Raw genomic sequence first — 21813 nt, 5'->3', positions numbered from 1 at the left:
ACAGATTTTCCCTCCGTACCAGGAATTGCAGGCACGTAAACCAAGTCTTGGGACAGCCCTTGTGAAGCATTTAGCGGCTGGAGACACCTAAAAACTTTGGGGAAGCTGCAGCTCTCACCACTCAGCAAGAGCAGTTGGGGCCACAAAGTGCTTACCTTTAACGATTTTGTGGAGGGGAAAAAAAAAAAAATTCGTGTTTATTAACTTCACGTCTTGTCAGATGGTTCCCCTTATTGCCATCGTTGAATAGTCATTAAATTGGCTCTGTGTTAGTGACACCAATCCTGTCCCAGTGGGACGATGGCCCACCCATGCCAGTTTGCTAATCAGTAAGTACATATTTCCTGATATTTAAGATATTAAGATTTAATAGATTCCATAGATTTAAGTTCCAAAGGGAGTCTGTCTTGGTTTTTTGTTTTTTTTGACTTGCCAGCAGTACAGATGAGGTCAAATGAAACAGGTAGCAGCAACCAGAACTGTGCTGCCATGGTACCTGAAGACCAAAATGGCTTCCTGCTGTGAGCACAAACACTACTGAGAACCTTCGTCTATCTGAAAAGGAGCAGAGGAAATGCAGATATACCAGAAATGGAAGGAAAATATTGGGTCTGGCTCAAGTCAGTCTGAAAACAAACTGAAAACAAAAATCCAATGATCTGGGAACTGCTGCTGTTGGCCACTTTCTTCCAACTCTGATTTTTGGCAATACTCACTTGTCCATGTGCTTTTTCTCCTCCAAGGTTTTTTTTCCCCTATTTCATGCAACAGCAATTTCTAAGTGACTTTTTTACCTTTGGTATACAAATGCCCCATATGTCCCCCACACAGATCTTTCAATCTAGGTAACTTCACTAACAAATTACTTGTACTCCTAAAAATCCACTCTTTTGCATCACGACGCTCCTTCTCTGTGACCCGCTGCCTGGTAGTATCACGTTGCTGAGGCAATGCAACAAGACAATTCCCAGAGTTTGGCTGATATTCAGTAACTGCGTGTTGGTCTTTTGGGTTGCTGTTTTTGCACGAGATTTTAAGGGTAAGTCTTTGCAGTTGGCTAACAAACAGGCAGAAAAGGCTCACAGTGCATCATCATAGCAACTGGTAGTTACCAAGAATATTAAGCAAACTAAGAAAAACAATTTATTGTGCAAAGTATAGAAAACAGAACATGGAAGTACAACTCTTACATTGCAAAGAAACATTCTTCCAAAGACCTGTCTCTGTGGATTGTTTACTCTGCTGTTAATCAGACCAGCGCAATCCTTGAGCACAGCTGAACACCCCTGATGTTTTCACTCCTGTTGGAAGCAGTAGTCACAGTACACAGTTTGTGTCACCAAGTCTGCTCCAAATTATTTTGGTGGTCTTCAGCTGCCGTTTCACACCACAATGCATCCTGCACTGCCCATGTTTTCCATTGTGATAAAATGGCTGCAGCTAGTCTCTTTCTCTCAGAATGATCTCTATATCAAGAACATGAGCTTTTTTTCCTCAGACTTGCACTATCCCTCATCCCTGTGCTTCCAGATGGATTTTCAGTAAGGTCTTCAGTCTCCACGCTTACTAGGAAGATGCCACAGTCCAGGAAGTTCTGGAGTTCCCAAGGTAGTGGGACCATCTACACTAGTAATTAATTTGGTGCAAAAGAAACAGACTAGCAGACTGAAATGTTTTGTGCTGAAGCTCCTCACCTCTGACTTGGGGAGTCTATTTTGCATTAGGTTAGGGCCAAACACCCTTGTGAAACGTTGTTCGAAGCTGTCCCCCAAACCTTCACTTCATCAACTGCAACCTACTCCAGAAAGGCCAACACTGTCCTCTCACTTGCAGTTGACAGTAGTACATCAGTACCTAAATCACTATGACCTGTGTAACGCCTTACATGCAGGAGCCATCTTACTTTTCCTCCATGTGGTACTGTACTGCTTGACTCACCTCTCCAAACTGGACAACATCCACTGCAAGGTTTTGATGGTCTCATTTCTGCAGCTCTGGCTGCTATTCTGAGATGATACTTGTGAAGAACTGACGTTCATCCTCCTGCGCAATGAAGATTTCCCTAAGAATTAGGAAAGGCAAAACGGCTTTCAGGGAGCAAATAGTTTGCCTGTTGTTGGCTGGAGATGGTCAGCCCAGGAGACAGCCTTGGACTGCTGGGATTCTGCAAGATGGAAAGGAATGCGTGTTGCAAGGAAACTGCTTCCTCTCCTGTGTCAGACAAGTTTCCATAGCATCCTCCTCCCAGCTTTTCAGCTCCCAGAAGTTACCCACCCCTCCAGTGCCAAAACACTCTGCTCAAGAGCAGTCGTGCCCCTCCTGTCACACCATGGGCCATCACATCCAAAGCCAATCACCCATACCCCAAGTCAGACCCCTTCAGCCCCAGACAACACTTCCACATTCCTCCAAAGCACTTGCAAGCTGAGCTCTCTGCACGTGTCCCATTTCCTGCCTAAATCCTTCACGGGGAAGCTTAAAGTTAAGCCCCAAACAAATTGTCAATTAGGACCTCCACGCCAGCACAGTGCAGGGGCAAAAAGTAGAGTTTGGCTTAGTAGACACGGGTGCAGGTAGCAGAAATAGCCATGTGGTGGCAATATGCTCATTGTAGTGCTGCATTTGACGGCTATGAAATCTCCCAGGCAACATTTCAAGCACTCTCATCATCTCCACCTTTTGTACCGGGTCCAAACAAGAGCAGACCAGGCCTGGTGGCCTGCCTGAGGAACACGGTTCTGAACAAGCATCCTGAAATACTCCAAGACCTGTTGTTTTAGCTGGCAAACCGCAACAGCAGGCAGCACGTGATTTAATGGTGTATTAGTTGCAAGCTTCATTACATTAGAGGTTAGGTATTTTTCACCAACTGAATCTTCCAACAGCACTGCAGTCCTGCTAAAAAAGCAGTCAGCACTCAGGTCAAAATTATTTGTGACCAAACAGAAATCTCAAAGTATTTCAGATCATTTGAGACGCACAACTAACTCACTCACCATCACTAACTGGTTACCACAGACTCAGCAATTATTTCTACATTAAAGCAATTAAGTAATTTACAATTTGATGTAGCTTCTGAAACTACTTATAACCTAGCCTGCTCTTCCTTAACAATTGCCGTATTTTGAAGCACGGCCCCAAACTATTTAAAAGGAATCTTTAAAGAAAATAACTGCATAGAAAAATCAGCTGTATCTGAAGCCTATAATTAATTAAAAGTGACAGGAAAAAATGTACATTTAACTTCCTGGTATTTATAATGCTTTCTTCTTGGTTTGGGCTTTGAAAGTAGCAATGGTCAGTTTTATTCTGCGAAAACACCACGGATCTAAGCTCAAATATGTAGGTCTGCTTGTCTCAATCCACACAAACACGTGCAGCTCAGCAGGGATTGCAGGCGTACAGCACTTCCCAGAAACATTGCCTGGTCTGGCAGAATATCTCAAGTATTACTGATCACTGATATATGTTATAGATAATGCTCATTTACCTTTCCGCAGGCTGTACAGTGTCCTACTGCTTTCACCTGGGCATTACTTCTGAAGAGCCTTATTGCAAGCACTTCTATTAATGCCTAATCCAAAGAAGAAGGAAAAAAAAATCAAAGGAGTTTTGCACAGTTTCAGCTGAGGAACGTGGTACTAACCCTCAGCATGGCGGTTTCAGCTGCCGTATTCCACTTCATATTGCTGAAAAGTTACAACCACAAAAGTGACATCTCAGTTTAGCAGAAGTCTCTTGTCTATCTGCAGCAAGTTGCTTACACGTTGCTTACAATTGCAATGTCTGTCCATGTCCAATTTGTAGCACGTTCACACGCTACAGGTCACTGTCTTTTACATGCAAGTCAAGCTAGAGGTTTTAGCCGATGTCTGAACAGGAACACCTATTACTTTTTATCTCCACAAGTATTTGACTATTCAATTCAACTACAGAGGCAGCAGAAAATCCTTTTAATTTTAGTCAGTATCCAAGATATCAGGTATAACTGTCTACCTTTACACAGAAGATTTTATACTGCTGTATCTTTAAGTATAAAAGAGCTTCTCTTGTATAGCTTAGTCCTCTAACACGTATGTGAAACTTAATGGGGAATTTTGTCTTTTAGGGAAGGGGGAGTAGTCATTTTTGTTTGACATAGCTGTTATTCTGGCATGTATAACAAAAAAATGGCCACATGCTAATTTTCCTTCTCCTGCATTGCTGGAATGACATTGAAAAAATGTGTCAAATACTGCATACTAGCAGGCGGCCAAAAAAAAAGCTCTAGTCAGGCTGTGGCTGCAGGATAAATACCTGTGTCGGCAGTTATGGCACCTCTGCTGTGGTTCCCCTGTAGGCACACACAGTTGTTTTTTCAGGGTACTTAATTCCTAAATAAATCATTCTTTAAAAACAAACAGACAAACAAACCCCAACCAACCAACCAAAATAAAAAGACATTGTGGTTCTAATTCATAAATTCAGTTAAATCCTGCTCAGTAAGCTGAAATGCAGCCCACCAAATGGCCAGATTTTTGGGGTAAGAAATGAGGATGATGTGCTGCTATTCGACCCGAGCAGCAGCACCAGCTCCGCTGCCGCCCTCACATCCCCTACCACGTCCGCACCCACCCGTGGGCCGTGCCGCGCAGGAGCCCCAGCGCCGGGCAGAGGCCTCAGGGCCGCCCCGGCATGGGGCTCCGTCACCCCAGCCCCGCCAGCGCACACGGCGCCCGCGGCCCCCGCCAGGCCGCAGGGTTGCGGAGGGAGAGCGGGGCGCGGGCAGCGTAGCGGCTAGTACTTGCAGGGACCCCAAAACGCTGTCCCCGACCACCCGCCCAGGCAGCCTCACCGGCCGCTGCGTGTTTTAGCGCTCGCTCGCCCGCCCGCCCGCCCGGATCCGCCTCTCACCGCCGGGGGCACCGAAGGCCGCCGCCCGGCCCGGCCCCGTTGCCCGCCCGGCGCCTCCCCGGCCCGCGTCTTCCCCAGCGCCGCGGGGGGGCCGCGCTGCCTCCCTCGGACGCCTATATAGGGGCAGCGGCGGCGGGCGGCAGGGCTGCCCAGGCGGGCGGCGTGCTGTGGTGAGTGGTGCTGCTGGGCACGGGTGGCGGCCGCCTTGCCCGCCCCGTGGTCAGGCAGGCAGGCAGGCAGGCAGGCAGGCAGGCAGGCAGGCAGGTAGAGCGGGTCCGGGCGCGGGCCCGGGCCCGGGCAGGCCGTGGTTCGGCTCGGCTCGGCTCGGCGCGGTCCCCGGATGGGAGCCGGGCTGCCCCGCGGCCTGTGGGCCTGGTGGGTGGGCCCGGGGTGCGCCGCGGCCTCGGGGCTCAGCGATGCGTGGCCCCTCGGGAACCTGGGGGCTGCCTACAGCTGCCTGGGGGAGGTGTCGGGCCGGGGGCGGTGCGGGATTAGGCGGCTTCCCGCCCCGGCAGGCCTCTGCCATCTCCCCGCGCCGCCCCGCCAAGCGCAGGCCGGGGCTTTCTTCCCCCAGATGGGTGGGTGTTCAGGGAACAGGGGCTCACGGCGATTGCAGGCTGAGCCCTCCTCTCATAAGGAAAGCCACCTTTCGGCTTTGCCCACGCTGGAGCTGGCGGCATGGCCAGTAACGAGTTCACATCGCTGCCGTGGCTGTGAGCACGTGTGGGAGCCTGGCACCGCTAGCCCCGGTGTTGTGCTGCTGCTGCCCGCCGGCCTGCTCAGACCTTGGAAGCAGAGTTAGGGCCAGCCTTTGTGGGCTCTTCCAAGGAGCACTGCTACCTGTTGGGTTTATCAACTTCGTGTTTGGAGAATGTATCAGCAGAGAGTAACATCTGGGGCTGCCGGTGGAGGACTCTGTGGGACCTGTTATATTAACTAATGCTTCTGTGTTTCCAGGTTTGAGGCTTGGATTTGCTTTGGAAGTAACAGAGCAGTTGTTGCCTCGCAATATCTACGTGCTGTTTATAATCTGCTAGTATTATTACAAATAGGAAAAAAATAGGAGAGAAGGTATGTGCGTATACAATACTAGTGTAGTTTTGACTAAGTCTTACATCTTCTGCAAGTGGCAATGTGCTCTTGTAGATCAGGAAACTAAACTTCCTTGGCTCTTAAAACTTCCGTATTTTTATAGGCATCTCTGTTTTTCCTTCTGCTGCCAAGCTTTCAGTGGGTATCTGTGGGTGATTTGGCATGTGCTCCCTCTCGGGACTGGCACAAGTTGATAAGCACTCACCATGACGCAAGCAGTGTGAATTTTACTGAATGCAGGCAATTGTTACTCTCTAGTAATTCCCTTCATTCAGAGGCTGTCTTGCTGATCTGTTGCTCTTTTCTTCATCTAAATAAGAAGCAAAACTGCAGAGTGCTGTGTGAACGCTAATGAGGTATATAGGATAATGAAGTGTAACATGGTCTTGGAGCCTCTGTTTTGAAGTAACACCTAGCATACTATGCTGTCAGTAGTGAAACAGTTCAAATCTGTAACCACAATTTGGAAACAGCATGTATTAGTGCCATTTATTACAAGAACAGTGATCATTTTTTTTTAAATCTAGTACCTTCAGATTCATGCAACACATCTTAAACAGACTGGACGTGTGCAGTTACTGAGTGACAGTATTTGGCCTACTGTTTTGGTTTTTTAAGCTTCAGGAATAATAAATCTGTTTAGAGACAGACTTCCTTAAAGCCTTACTTGTATGCAAGTGTCTGTGCTTGTAATGCAGAAGTTGTACAAAGGATGTGGTTCAAACAATGTGTTTTGTTTGTTTTGGTTTTTTTTTTTTAAATTATTCTTTCAATGTAGCCTACTGGAAATTATGTTTCCCATTCACATTACTCCAAAATGTATTTTAGGAGGCAACAGGCTTCAAAAGAAGCATTACAGTAGGCAAAAGAGTGAAAAACATTCTGTTTACTGATGTACTATGCTTGAAGCCAGGCCTAAAAATCAACAAGAGGCTGATTCATGTGTGTATTTGTGTGTTTTTTAAGTCATGCAACTTTTTTGACAGCACTGCCAGCCAAGTGTCTCGCTCAGCAGCAACATGGTTCTGAAACAGCAGGAGCTCTTTGGCTCAGTGATTTTACTCCAGATAAGCAATCGTGTTTTAACTGCTCGCCCAGTGAAAGTACCTTGCTGCAAACTTGAGAACTGAATTCATTTGCATGTTTTATTTGAAAGTGTCACCTTTGTATTTCTGCTTTCCAGCTGCCTTCCTGAGAGATGAGGTGTAATTCTTATTTATAATATGCTGGTGTGTGGGGGACTTGCACTGGCAACATGACAGGCAGGCAGAATTCTAGATGTTCATATACACTCCTATTTTACTCATATCTTCTGAGAGCCACGTAGAAATACCTGATGTGCCTGTATCATCATGAATACGGTTTTCTTAGCTGCTGCTCACCATGAGGAGATCAATGTTCTGTTTTGCTTTGTAAGTGGGGAGCTGAGATAGGGGGATATATTCCTGCCACCTGATGGAGACTATGCTTCTGTAATCAATAGAAAGGTAATCCTCAACAGTGTTTCCTGGAGGTACTCTCTGGTCTCATTTGAGAGATCCAGGGAGACTGAAAGCTGGGAAGCCCAAATAATCTGAAGCTAGGCAGTGATACTCCAGAGGACTTGCCTAATGTGGCAAAACTAGTCAGTCAAAATACAGATATGCTTCTTCTCAGTCCTGGGGATAAGCATTTTCTGTCTCTAAATGGTCTAGAACAAGCTAAATGGAAGAGTGGAAGTGAATGTATTTGTGTGATGCTTTTACCTGTCGGTGTTATCGTAAGTCGTGTCTGCTTCATCTTTCTCTTCCTTCAGGAGACAAGTATCTCAACACCTGCCAGGAAACTGGGAGACTGCAGGCTGAAGTAGCTGTTAAATAAGTGTGAAGCATGAGGATCAACTCTGCTATTCAGGCTGCTATTGACCTCACAGCAGGAGCTGCAGGTAATGCTGGAGAGAACTTAATTGCACAATACTTCTGAGGGACAGTTTTGGTACCTTTGACAAATGTAAAAGCAATTTCCCATTGCTATAAAAAGCCTTGCCTTCTGTATTTTAGCATATGGAGGTGAATCAGGTGACCTCAGCCAGCGTTGTAACTGCATCACTATCACTCCTCCCTGGTGAAACCCCTGCCAGACAGTGATGGTGTAACCCTTATTTCAGACTAATAATTTTCCAGGAGGAGGTTTACGTTTCGTTGTTAGTTCTCACGCTTACGTGAGTTAAGAATTGCTTGCAAGTAGAGTTTTGGAATGAACTCAAACCTTGTGTTAGTGATTGAGGTGCTGGTTTTATCACAGGAACCCTCTCTATCTGAAGGGCTGTTGGCTCAGACAACATCCTGGTGTGAATCTTTAAAAGCTGGGAAGGACGCTCAGTAGTAGGACTGATGATCAAGAATTCACTTAACTAACTTCCACTTGGTCTGGTCTGTGCTGTAAAGTTTTGCTGGACCAGTTGTGACAGTCACAAACGTGAAAACAGTTGCGTTGTCTCACTCACGTTATCATGTTGGTAACATCTGTGGCTGAGGGGTGAACTCTACCAGGGAAAAGGGGTCTTTCTGACATTTCTAAGCTGACGGTGTTTATACAGAAAAGGTGAAAGGAAAGATCTGTCTACTGCACTGCTGTGACCAGTTTAAACAGTGCATGTTTTTTTTTCCCCGCACAATAGCTATTACAGTCAATCCTTTTATGACTGTGTTAAGGCTGTGAATATGACAGTATTAATGGTGTTAAGTGGATTCAAGGGTAGTTATTTGAGGTCATTTGTCAGAGTGGAGTTAACCGTTGTGCAGTGAAAGCAAGGGGTGACAGATAATGTGTCCAACCTGGCACCTTTGTAAAGCGTTTGGACTGCCACCACGTTTTGCCCAGCAAATAGCTGCTTTGTTAGCCTTTGCAAAATATGTTATTGACTAGACAACACCCCTCTGTCCCTGCAAGGGAAGAGAATTGTTGCTGCTATTATTCCTTCATTGCCTTAGAAAAAATATGTTTCTGTTAGTCTGTTCATTCTCCTTGGGTTTTGGGTCCTCAGTAAAGAATAGCTATTATATACGTGCTATTTCCCAAAGCAGCAGCTTAATATCTGTGCAGTTCTTAATGGTTTTGCAGATGTTCCCAGGTGCTTAAGTGGGAACTGTGATTGCTTTCCTTCCTGGTACTTCAGCTCAGAAATGCTGCTATTAACATCCAGGGCAGTGGAGTGCTCTGGCTTAGGAAGCTGACTTTTTGAGTTGAAGCCTGGTGTGTCTCATCTTGGCTACTACAAGAGCTGGAAACTGGCATTAGCTTAGTAACCCATTGCCTGGCGATACTGTTCCATGCCCACATTCAGGCTAACAGGTCACGCACTTGAGGCTTGCCTGTTTTTTGGCAGTAGAGCTTAGAGGATCTTAGAACTAGTTATCCTGTTTTCTTCTCTGGTATAGTTCTCCTGCCTTCAGATAAGATGAAGGAATTCAGACCTTTTTCAACATGACTACAGTAATCCTCAATCACTGTTCTTTTTCTTTGCTACTTCTGTTGTAATAGGTAGTTTTACTGTTCCTCTAGTATTTATTTTCCATGTTCTTTCCACATACTTGCTTTGTATTGCCTACGTTCATTAGTAGTGCCCGTTTCTGTATTACATGTGTCTCTGCACCCTTTAGAAAGTGTATTTAACTAGGCAAACAGCTAGTTCCTCCAGCAAATGCGTAACCTCGTTTTACCTTCCTCTCTAGGTACAGTCTTGACTAGCTGATAAGTAATGACATATTGGGGCAAGTAAATTCTGAGCAAGAATAAATAAGTCATTTAGCTGCCTGTGGGTCATAGTCCTTTGCCTAGGATCTGAGCAACCTCTAATCACTTTTTTGATTAATTAGGACTCTCTTCCATACTGTTCCTATGTTATTATTAGGACCGTGTTTATCTAAATATTCAAGCAGGGTTGACTTATTTTTCTGGTTTGTCTTGGGTTTTTTGTTGATTTTTTTTTTTTAGACTCTACTGCTGGCTGGAAGAATTATTTTTTTTCTTTAATATTTTAGATATTAACTGGGACTCTTGGTCTTTACCTTGAGGCTTACAAAGTTCGTTGCTGTAGCTTACTGGGCTTCTTGTGCCACCTCCAATGACAGTGTAAGGAGAGCCTTTTCCCTTTTTGGAACAGCCGTTCACAGTCAACTCCCATTTTTTCAGCTTTGCATTCCCAAGACCGTTCCTGGTTTTCTTGGGCTTCTTCCAAAAGCCATTATTTTACTACACGTGGATGTTTTAGGTCTACCTTTACACAAGAACCTAGCATTAGTCCTGTAGTTGAATATCTACCTGACTTGCCTGCAAGTAGCATTGGCTCAGCCTTTCCCACTCCACTTTTCATCTGAGGCTTACATGGATGTTACTAGTCTGAGCCAGCTACTTCCATCCTTGGTTATCCTTCCCAGAGTAAGAAGCATTTCATGCTTCCTTGCATGATTTGCTCTGAAGCTTTTAATGGTCCATCTGGTTGAGAATGAGGTTTTATGGGAACTAGGATGTTGAGTTCCTCAAGACCTGAAGTACCTCTTTGCAGAGGAGCAAGGACAATATAACACAAATGTTTTCTCAGAGAATAAAATCGATTGAAAATAACCTTGGTTAAACACTTGCTCGCTCTTTTACTCCCCACTTAGAGGAAAAATAACTAATCTTAATTGGACATTTGTTTCTATTTCAGTTTCTTTACATTGTCTGCATTTATAGATAATTATTTCCATTTCATAGCTGAAAAAACATCTTGTTAACTTGCCCTGTTTAAGGTATATGCGTGTCAACTGTGCTTTGGTTAAAGATCAGCTTCTGTTTGAGGATGATTCTTTTTTTGCTAAAAAAGCAAAACCATAAAGTCTATATAGAGTACACCTATCATATGTTTCCTGTTAGGTATTGGCTCCTAAAAGATTGCTGTCAGTGTGTGCTGGTATTTCTTACTGGAAAAGTGTAACGTTAGCTCCTTCTGCAGAGTACTGAATTGAGTTAGATCTTGTGGAAGAACACTGCACTGTGGGCAAAGTGGTTATTGATGACATTGATGGATATATCTCACAAGTTTTCAGGGTATTGGCCTTGCAGTTTAGTTTGGAAAAGATAACACATTGAGAAACTTTGCCCTTTTGCCCCTTTTCAGCTTATCCTGGATGCTTTCTTCCAGTATATGGGAATAAATGTAAATAAGAGTCATCTGGAGTTTTGAAGTAAAGTCTTTGGTTATCAATTTATAATGCATCATCAGTTTTAGCACTCTCAGCAGTGTTCCTCTTGTTCTAGGGGAATCTTTGTCTCACTTGATTACAAATCTTTCAGTTTTTTGTTATTGTTGGAGCAAAATCAGATGGCTTTTGAACCACTGTGTTAATGAGCAAGGGAAGATGTTGCTTAACTCATTAACACAAGTGACTTGATTGCAGAACAATACCTCTAATTCAGTACCCGTTTATGTAAGTGAAAGGATTCATTTAGATCCTTGCTTTTAGCAAGGTAAAGAAATGTTTAAGGAGAATCAAACTGTTACTGCTGTTACGCATGATTTTTTTTTTGTTCAGGTTAACTAAATTCACTACTGACAATTGATGCCATTGTGCTAAAATCAATGCAGTTGTCTTTTCATCTTTGCTTTCTGTGTGATTTTCCTAATAGTGCTGTTCATATATACAGGCCTTTCAGTTGTGATAACCTTCAGCCACCCTTTTAACTTCCACTGCTTGCTTAGGTGGGACAGCATGCGTGGTGACTGGCCAGCCCTTTGACACCGCGAAGGTGAAGATGCAGACATTCCCTGACCTGTACAAAGGAATTGTTGACTGTTTTGTGAAAACCTATAAGCAAGTGGGGTTTCGAGGCTTCTACAAGGGAACCACACCAGCGCTTGTAGCCAACATTGCGGAGAACTCCGTTCTGTTCATGTGCTATGGATTTTGCCAACAAATTGTGAGAAGAATTGTTGGAGTAGACAGGAAAACAAAGCTCAGGTTAGTAATAGAAATCTGTTTCATATTTTACATTAAATAAATAAAAAATCATGCAACTGCTGCTTTCAAATATTGTATTGTCAGGGTGCAGCTGATGTCCCAGGCCCCCTTCTGCCAGTATGCAGTGTAGTAATTTTTGGAATATACACCTTTGTGCTAGGATATGGTGTCCAACTACAACAGAGCCATCTACTTGTCAGTGCAACTGACTGGTTTAGATAATCACAACTTAACTGGAATATTAGCTTTGTTCTGCCTCTGTCATGTCTGTCTGCAAATGGGAGTAGCAGGGGAGGCCGTGATTCTGCCTTTGATCTCTGACATGACGTGGGTAGCTACCGAAGTGCAAGACAAGTATCTAAAAGTGGCATTATGTGAGATGTTCTCCTGTCACATGCTAAGATGTACTTTATCTTAAAACTGAGGCCTGCTACGAGGGAGTATGAAGTGATGAAGAAACAATTTATATTAATTGCTGTCTACTTGCATTCTCTTTCACTGTTTTCTGGCAGTTGAGACCTCTCAGCTGAGACAGAATTGTTTCTACCTTTTTTTATTGCTTGCTTAAATCAGGGATTTCCTGCTTGCTCAGTTTACAGACCTGTACAAATCTTTTACAGACCTTTACAGATCTTTTCCTACCCACTGAAATGTAGGAGGTAGGCCTACCAACAGCACACTTCCCATCTTTTGTGACCCTCCTGGGAGGTAGACCACAGACCTGCAGAGGTCCCAGGATCATCTCCTCCAGTGACTGAGACAGCATGTTCAGGGTGTATGTAGGGAAGGTAGTGCTGGAAACTTTCAAACAGTATACGTAGGTGTACTACTCGACATCTTTAGAATAGGATACAGAATGGAAATGTAATTTGAATATGTAGCAATAGCAAGTGCCTCTGACATCTGACCCTTCTTTCCTTGGTCACATACTGGTATTTTTCAGATCCAGGATGGCTGTTTAATTCAGTGTTGATTGAAAAGCAAGTAGCATGACTGCATGGCTGTACTAGGACAAAACACTAAAGGTTTAAGTTTACTTGAAAAGTTTCTCCCTTGGATTCTTCATCTGGATCATTGTGGGGAGATCTTACAAAGTGCATGTATGAGAGAATTGTTTGACATGGTCTGCACTGGTGCCCTGAGTACATGTGGCCTGTCCAGGACATCTCCACCCCTTCTCATTGTGGAAGAGTTGAGAAGCCTTTGTGGTGTGCTATAGGGGAGGGGAGAAACCCTGATGAGGTAGTTATCCTCCAGACATGAGAAGTGGAGAACTGTAATTACCTTCATTGCCTCTGTTGTTTAAAAAAGGGTGATACTATCTTAGCCTTAGAAGAAAATGCATCAGGTTGCAAACTGAAGTGAACCTGACCATTTTTCTTACTCATATTTACTTCTCACTCTTTCATTATGTTATAATGTTTGTGATTTCTCAAAGCCAGCTATAATAGTTTGGTTTTGCTCTAAGTTACCTTTTCAGTCATACCTTTAAAGGGCTTGGAAATAAGCTTGCCTGGTCTGCCTGTGTTTGGGAGTACCCCACTCAGTGTGTGAAGCCTTGCAAAACAGTTACCGGGACAGTTACAAAACACCACGTATTCCAGTTAAAAGAATGCATGCCACTGATGCATGAGTCAAAAAGAAAATAAATGGAGAGAGAAATGCTAAATTCCATTTATGTTTTAACATCCATTTAGTCCAACCAAACTGATTCTGTGCCATGCCAAAGTCTAAACTGAGAGAACTATTATCCTTGTTCACCTCAGTTTGACTTTCTTAGTACGTGACTAGTCATCTTCAGGAGGTTATTTTCTTTGAAAAAACAAGATAAATGCCTTTTACAGAAGAAACAGCAGTGTAAACAGTAGAGGATTCTTGTTCCTGTGCTGTGTGATCAAAACTCTCCCATCCAGAAAAAATACTGGATTAGGCATTTTGAATTGAGAGGGAACTTGAACAGGATTCAAGGTTTATTACTTCTGCGAGGCTCACTATATTAAAGACCAAAGCCTGAACAGTGGGTCTAGTTGAATTTTTGTGTGTAGAATTAAACATCAACAGGCAAAAGTAGAAAAGATCTGAATTATGGCTAAATCTAGTACTTTATGTACATGTGTCAGAATTCTTTTCAAGTTTGATAGCATCTGGTTTTTTTCTCTCTCGAAGGAGGAAGGATCCCATGCATTCTTTAGCGCATGGTTAGAAGGCGCCTCTTCGATATTTTCTTATTCTAATTCTTCAGAGTGTACCTTTATTGCCTTGCTTTAGCTCATAGCTTAATGACTGCAGGGCTCAGCCATGTACTGTGTTTTTAACCCTGCCTTGTTCTGTCTTGAGCTTTAGTGGGCTGCATCTCAGATCCCTGTTATGCCAAGCTGTGTGCATGCTGGAAAAGCAATGTGCAATCACTTTTGCCATTTTTTATTTACTGCCTATTATTCAGTTGCTGCTCTGTCAGGCAGTTACTGATTTCTTCCACTTTGACTGTGTCACTGCCATATCTGAATGTCACAAGCTTTGCTTCATGTCACAACTTTAGTTCTATGATGCTTCCGTAAGGTGAAAAGTTGTAGCTTTAAGCACTGATACTGTAGGTGTATAAAACTGCTGGATACTGGGCTAACATCTCTGTTGCGTGGAAGGAGATTCTGTGCAGCAGCAAGGTCAGTCTCTGCTGTGCTGACTCCCCAGGCTCTGAAAAAAAAAAAAAAAGAGAAGCTCCACTTGCTTGTTCTCTGCTATTGTGCAGCTCCTGTCCAACGCCAGCATCTGTAGGAACCTGTTTAAAGTGTATCATAAAGCTGTATGATCCTGGAATACCAGTTTTTTAAGTTCTGGCAGTTTAGCAGCCCAGACATTGCAAATGTGTAGAATCACTGCTAAGTAAGTCCCAGTTTTGGAATACTGTGAGTCAATGCAGATTACAGTGCTGTCCTGTTCTGTTGTGTGGTTTGTTTGTCTGCACCATCTCTGATTCAGATGGTTGAATTCATGGCAGCACATCCATATAAAGATTATAGTCATCCATTGTGCCTTGGTTTTGGATTTCTATCATCTTCTACTGAAAACTGGTATTAATACTGATAAGGTGAATTTGAGAACACTACCGTCTGTATAGGGTGATTATTGTTCCTGTTCTCATTGAGGAATAGTACTAGTATCCAAAAGTTGCCCAGTAAAACAAATCTACAAAACTTTTATAAAAGCCAAGAAAGGGAAGATTTGATAATGTTTACTCTACTGTAATCACTAACGCATAGCAACAAAGGTAAATGTTGCAATATATCTTCTCAAGTGTCAAAGGATGTATTTGAGTTGTATATGCAATGGGATGAGCTAGGTTTATCATCTCCGTAGTTCAGCCCTTTTCCCTTTGGACTCTTTCCCCCAAGACTGTCCGTCAGTTTTTGTTTATGGTATTTAGAGTCAATGTTCAGGGGGCTGATAGCTCGTGCAGCGTCTCCACTGCACTGAAGGTCAGTGCCCAGATACCCTCTGCAGCTTCTCTGTTGCAGTGATCTGCAGAATGCTGCTGCAGGCTCCTTCGCCTCTGCCTTTGCCACCCTTGTCCTCTGCCCAACGGAGCTGGTGAAGTGCCGGCTGCAGGCCATGCACGAAATGCAGTTGTCAGGAAAGATAATCCAGGGACACAAGTAAGTATATGCCCTGCACAGTACCTCTGAAACACTTTAATGTGTATTTATTATTTTAATTCTGCGTTGGCTCTCAGTGTCACATTTGTAGTGTGCTGTTAACCAGAGAAGAGTTGTGGCTGGGAGGGTCACAGCCTGGAGATCTTCCAGGTACTAGTGAAGCTGGATGCCAGTGAAGGGCTCCCAGCAGGATCTTGTTCTAAGTGTCACTTGAATTATATTGTCTAACACAATGGGTCTAACCCTTCTTTGTTACTGCAGTTGCCTGTTGTCCTGTAACCTTCTCATTATCTGGCTATTAAGCATCACTAACTGGATCAACCTCTCTATCAGTACAGTTTGGTCAGTAGTGAAGGGTGTTATTCAAAAGGATGGTCCCCTTGGATTTTACCGTGGCCTGTCAAGCACTTTGCTGCGGGAAGTCCCAGGCTATTTCTTCTTCTTTGGAGGGTATGAACTGAGCCGGACATTCTTTGCCTCTGGGAGATCAAAAGATGAATTAGGTACGGTGCCCCTTTTTCCAGGTGGATTTTAGCATGCTGTCATGGGAAACATAAAGAGGGGTGAGCATGTCTTCCCTGAAGATATGCTAATCATGCGCAGCAGTTGTAAAATACATGCAAAATGAAGGAAACTGGACGTAAAAATACAGAGGTTTGCAATTTGTGTATATAGTAGTGAATTATTGAAGTGACATTTTCCAATGGAGCAGAATGTATTATAAATAACAAATAAATACAGCGAGCTAACGGTAATACTACAAAACTACTTAAATATCTGACCCTACGGTGCAACACAACTCTGGACTATTTCATTTCAGCAGCCGTTCTGAGCGATTTTGAAGTCTTTAGTTGTATTCTCTTGAACAGTGTGTTCAAGTGTATGCTGACTGGTAGATGTCATTACAATGATAGTAAGAGAACACTGAGTTTGAAAATCAGACATGTAAAAATAAGGCAATGCCAGAATAAAGTTTGCTTGTCTGCTGTTCAAAGACTGAACAGTAATACTTTGTCTTGCTGGGAGTTAGGATTTCAGCTGCATGCATTCTGCTCTCTGTTGCAAAATGCTTATAAACATCTGATCTGAAACACAAAATGAGGTTGCATCGTGAAAAATGACTGATCACAAAGTAACTTCACTGTACCAAACAAATCTCTGTAGAGGTGATTGGTGCCACTATGTGATGTTACTCTAAACCATTTCACAGTTAGCACTGGAAAGTGATTACAGGTGTGAAAGAAGTGGAGTTAATTTAGTTAATACAGTCAAAACAGAATTCTGAGTTATGCTTTTTTAGTTTATTGGCCATGCGAAGAGGCACTCCTTGTAACCTTTGAGCTTCTGGTTAGACTTGCAACTCACCAGTGGCTTAAAATTAACTTAAAGGTTTGGGGGGGAGCAGAAACTGCTCTTTTTGTCATAAGCAGGTTCCTCTGTTCTCTTTGAATTCTGTAGATGAAATAATGTGATGTTTATGTTGGTGAATATTTTGGGGTGTATATAAAAGCTTGTTTCTTACATTTAGGTCCCATTCCTTTGCTACTAAGTGGAGGTTTTGGAGGCAGCTGTCTGTGGATTGCTGTGTATCCTGTGGACTGTGTCAAATCTAGAATTCAGGTTCTTTCAATGGCTGGAAAACAGACGGGCTTTATGGGAACATTTGTAACTGTTGTGAGAACGGAAGGTGAGTGTGCAGCGTATCAACTGAATCTGCAGGGCTGCAGATTGAAATCTATATCCTCCAATATCAAAAATTGCCTAAGAAATCTAGTCCACTGATAATGTGTTAGAGACAGACAATAACTGTTTCTAGCAAACTAATATTGATGCTTCATGTAGTCTGGAAAGTTTGGAATCTAGAAATTGAGACCTACTGCATCTCCCATGTCTCTTGGTTCAGGAGACAATTCACTTACACCTGACAGCTCAGTACGCGTTAAAAGCTCCATTACCCATGACCAGACCTATACATGAAAATTGAAGGAACTGGTTAAGTTCCGTACAGAATTTTTCTTCACCTCTGGAAGTTAAGATATGGCTGACTGCAGGCCGTCTAATAAATCAATCCTGTCTAGTTTGGCAACTTGGGGCATCTGCCTCAGTGTCTCATCTCTGGAGAAGGTCTTTATCAAGCGCTTCAGAAGATAGTGTCAGAATGCACATGGCAGCAGATGTTAATCCTGGCCCTGTTGCTAGGGAAGACACTAATCAGAGCGGGAGTCTGGCTTGGGGCACAGCTCCAACATAGTCCTGCTGTTCTTTCTGTCCCCTTGCCAGCTGTGGTGCAGTTGCTGTGAGCTGTATCCTCAGGTGACCAAGGTAGCTTTCTGAAAACCCTGTCATACCTGAGATAAGCTTCTAACATAAACACTTAAACGGCTAACCTCATGTTACAACTCTAGGTACTCCTCCTGTATCAATATCCAGTAACACTGCAGTGAGCTGCTACACCAGTGAGCTCAGCTCTGTGTGTGCACATCCCTGTAAGCAGAAGCCTTAATTCAGTATCCTGCAAAGGTAAAAAACAGAGTGATTGATGCAGATAGGCATTCTAATAAATTGCTAACAGGCCCTGATTTCCTTTCCAGGTGTACTTGCCTTGTATTCTGGACTAAAGCCAACTATGATCCGTGCATTCCTGGCCAACGGGGCACTATTCCTTGCTTATGAGTACAGCCGGAAACTTATGATGCAACAAATAGATTCTTACTGATCCCTTCTAGCAGATGGAGAACAAAAGGTTGTGTGAGGATCACTTTAATAATCAAAAATGTGTAGATCACATCATGGTCTGAGCAGGGCCAAATCAGTGACCTGATTTTAGGAACTCCAGTTTAGGATTTGTAATTTTTTAAATACAGGTGATTTTAGAGAGATGTGTACATGCTGCTTGAATTGGACCAGCAGAACTATCTCCATCTTGCAGATTCTGTGCTAGGTACATTGCATGTCATAAATTGTATTTTCCTGACCTGTAATGGTGCTAAAATTACTTCTGTTGACCTGTTGGGTTTGGTGTAACACGCAGTGGTAGGCTGTGATTTAAAATCCATGCTGTGGTGGTGAACTTTCCCAGTTGTTGCTGGCAAGTGTCTGACTCAAAAATAATGGCAGTCCTGTCTGATCTTGCTGAGAATGACTGACTGACCTGTATCCCTCAGCTAGACCCCTGTCCTTTTCCAGCTCCTTTCTGCTCTGTGACTTTCCAAGGTCATGGCACTTGGTGACTGACTTGTGACCTCTGTCCCAGTAGGAAGTGTTCACTCCCTACCTTGTATGACTCAGAGGTGAGATATGCCTGCATTTGACATAAAAACACACGGTTACTGGGTTTAAGGAGTCCAGGCAGCATTTTATTATTTTCTAAATCCAAGAAGTGCTGGACTACACCAAGCACCACTGAATTAAATACTTAACATAAGGGCAACTGCTGGAAATGTCTGCTGGCTCTGAGCACAGAATTCTGACTTTGTGTAGGCTCCTGCTTGGGGTCACCTTGACATGAATGAGTCCATGTGCTTGAAGGGCAGGAAGCTAGAGAGGAGCAGAAAGCCAGAACTGAGTTCTTAGAGACAACTGACACCATGGTCTCCATGGTGTAGTGCTTGCTTTTGCTGGAGTTCTGCCACAGGCTGTGTCTCCTCAGCTGAGTGGAAAAAGCTCATATGACTGGATAGTTCATGTCACCCTCAGGCCTGGAGGGAATGTGTGCTTGGTCATGTTGCTTGATTAAATGTGCAGTTAGTCAGTGTTACCCAAAATGACGCAGTAACACCTATTTATTGCAGTAACACCTATTTCTAGCTACCACTGTCTTTAAGTAGGATGTTCTTTATACAAGCATGCTCTCCCTTATAAGCAGCAGCTACTGCTTATCCTGAGAGAAGGCAAATCAGGTCTCAGTAGCAACACAGTTCAAGACTCAGGCCTGGAGTTGTACAGAGGGATGTTGTCTGTGTGCTGCAAGTGACAACCCACCCTTGTGGAGGGCACAGACAGGCTGCCCCCTGGGATCAGCAGAGATCTTTGACCCGCTGAGATCATGAGAGCTACACAGAGATTAGCAACTTGTCACAGCAATCACAGCTTGTCAGTGACTGATGACAGTCACAGCTCAGTTTTGCGTGTTACAGCTTCCCCTTCAGATCCAGACACAGGTAAAAGCTTTAGCCATAGATGAAAGCATCTCAGTACCTACTGCCTCTCGCAGCGGAGCCAGGGTGCACTTAAACTGCCTACTCCACTGCATTGTTAACAGCCCCTTTGATGAAAGGTGATTGCTGGAGTTCCACAACCTCTTCTTCCTTCCCCAGCTTTCACACACAGCAAGAACTGTTTATCTCCTTTTCATACACCCCTGAGAACAGTTACAAGCAGAGCAGGCCTGAAGAATCTTCTGTTTATTGCAACAATTTACCTGGAGTGATCGGCACACCGGGACAGTAATACTGTGCATTGTCAGTACTTTAAAAGGAATTTATGCCAAATGTTTAAAAAATTCAGGTGGGAGGCTTTAAGAGTTGTTAATTTCCCCTTCTTTTCAAAGTTGTCTACCCAAGAGAAATAGTATATTTTTACATGTTTTTAATAGTTATAAAAAGGCAACGACTCACTCCACATCAGTGGAATACTTCAATCTATTTCTTAGGTTTGTCTTTGCTTTCATTTTTTAAAGCTCATGGTTGCAATTTTTAATACAAAAGTTGAAGCTTCAAAAGAAGCGGGATATTTAGAACTGAACCCACAGCAAGAAGCTGGGGGCTGAAGTAGACATGCATTTTGAGACTTTACCTTTTGAAGTTGATATGAGCAGTAATTTTTTTCCATTCACAGCTGCTTAAGCTGTACACATGTATCAGTTGTTCAGCTAAGAACTTCATAATGTTGGAATAGGAATTCATGGGAATAAAGTTTGATTTGATTAATTGAGTACTGGACTATTGTTTATGTGACAACACTTAAGCTTGTCTAGCTGAGGAGCAAAAGAGGGTGATGTCAATGTCACCACCTCTCCAGAATTAAAGGAAAAGGCTTTTTGCAATCAATGTATAAAGTCCCCAAAACTAAAGGAAAAGCACCAGCTATAACAAGGTGCTGTGAAACAACTGCAGATTTTACATCATCTGCTATGGAAAATAAAGCCATAGATTAGCCCTTTGCCCACTGCTTTGTTAGTACCACAGTCAGTTCTAACATTAGGGCTAAACCCAAGTTCCTAGATAGTTATGACCATGTTACCTGCTAAAAGGGTAAGTTTCCTGCTGGAAGAATGCCAGGAGTCTGGCACAGGTCACCTGTATTCTGCACATGTAAGGGATGAATGTCCACTACCTTGGCACTGCTGTGGAGTTCAAGACCTACTGTTACCACCAGAGCAGTGGTGCTTAGGTTGCTGAAGAGTGACGTATCTCCCTCTCATAGCTATTTTGTTACTCACTCCTGCCTGCACAACAGCCTTAACTGCATGCTTCAGCTAGAAAAAAAAATCTGACTTTTGCTATTACAGCCTTTGCTGCTGCTATATGAGATTAGCTTACTTCATAAGCAGGAAGAGGGTTCACCCTAACTGCCCTCCAAGTGATGAGAGAGGCCATCCTAGGACAGCAATATCCAGTTGCCAGAGCTAAGCCAAAAGCAACTGAGTCATCAGCCACTTCTAGCTGCGAGCAAATGGCATCCCCGTTCGTTCCAGCTCCTACCGCCGTGCTGACGCAGGAGCCTTGTCTGCCTTCTCACTCCGTTGCCCTCTAGTGACACAGCTTTGGTCTCACCCCTGTGTAAGTGGGTATCATCTGTTCCTTTTCTCAAGGCAGAGCTTGGCAGGAGCAGACACATGGGTTACATTAACTTCACCAGCACCACTTAACCTTGAGGGGCAGTTTAGTAAATTTAATGTGCAATAACATGCATCAAGACTACAGCTTGGGAACAGCGTTGCAGAAGTTGAACCCTTGCAGCAAAGACTAGCTGCAATAGCAGGCTCTGGAAACAGCAAATGCATTCTGGCCCTCTGCTCCTACTGCTGTCAGAGATCTGGAATACTACATCCGGTTTCATGTTCCCCAGTGACATTCTGGAGCAGGTCAAGCAGAGAGCAACCAGGATGGACAGTAGAGAGAGATGGGTTTGTTCATCCATAAGAGAGAACAGGAGAAATGTTACTGCTGTCTGCAGTTACTTCCTTCACGGGA

At 43.6% G+C, this 21813-nt stretch overlaps 1 protein-coding gene and 1 long non-coding RNA gene across 6 annotated transcripts; one reads left to right on the top strand and one right to left on the bottom strand.

The window, feature by feature from the left end:
* Positions 1-1110: 1110 nt before the first annotated feature.
* Positions 1111-5016, bottom strand: LOC142599896 (uncharacterized). Of its 3 annotated transcripts, XR_012833340.1 has the most exons (4): positions 4894-5016; positions 4297-4373; positions 3491-3574; positions 1114-2164 (listed from the first exon to the last, which is right to left on the bottom strand). It is a non-coding gene; the product is annotated as an uncharacterized LOC142599896 (long non-coding RNA). The 3 variants fall into 3 exon arrangements; XR_012833339.1 differs by lacking the exon at positions 4894-5016 and having other exon boundaries at positions 1111-2898; positions 4297-4740; XR_012833338.1 differs by lacking the exon at positions 4894-5016 and having other exon boundaries at positions 1115-2164; positions 4297-4740.
* On the top strand, positions 4924-20547 carry SLC25A15 (solute carrier family 25 member 15). Of its 3 annotated transcripts, XM_075741932.1 has the most exons (9): positions 4925-5063; positions 5851-5972; positions 7410-7472; positions 7781-7909; positions 11708-11966; positions 15482-15619; positions 15953-16122; positions 17148-17306; positions 18211-20547. In XM_075741932.1, exons 4-9 carry the CDS (start codon positions 7855-7857, stop codon positions 18333-18335), a joined length of 906 nt encoding a protein of 301 aa, XP_075598047.1. In that variant the 5' UTR covers positions 4925-5063; positions 5851-5972; positions 7410-7472; positions 7781-7854; the 3' UTR covers positions 18336-20547. The 3 variants fall into 3 exon arrangements, with proteins under 3 accessions (XP_075598046.1, XP_075598047.1, XP_075598048.1); XM_075741931.1 differs by lacking the exon at positions 7410-7472 and having other exon boundaries at positions 4924-5063; positions 5851-5964; XM_075741933.1 differs by lacking the exons at positions 4925-5063; positions 7410-7472 and adding an exon at positions 5672-5690 and having other exon boundaries at positions 5851-5964.
* Positions 20548-21813: the final 1266 nt, after the last annotated feature.

This window comes from Balearica regulorum, chromosome 1 (assembly GCF_011004875.1).
Source record: "Balearica regulorum gibbericeps isolate bBalReg1 chromosome 1, bBalReg1.pri, whole genome shotgun sequence".
NCBI classification, from domain to species: domain Eukaryota; kingdom Metazoa; phylum Chordata; class Aves; order Gruiformes; family Gruidae; genus Balearica; species Balearica regulorum.
The sequence above is the reverse complement of the archived record's forward strand: the minus strand, read 5'-3'. Positions and strand labels throughout refer to the sequence as shown.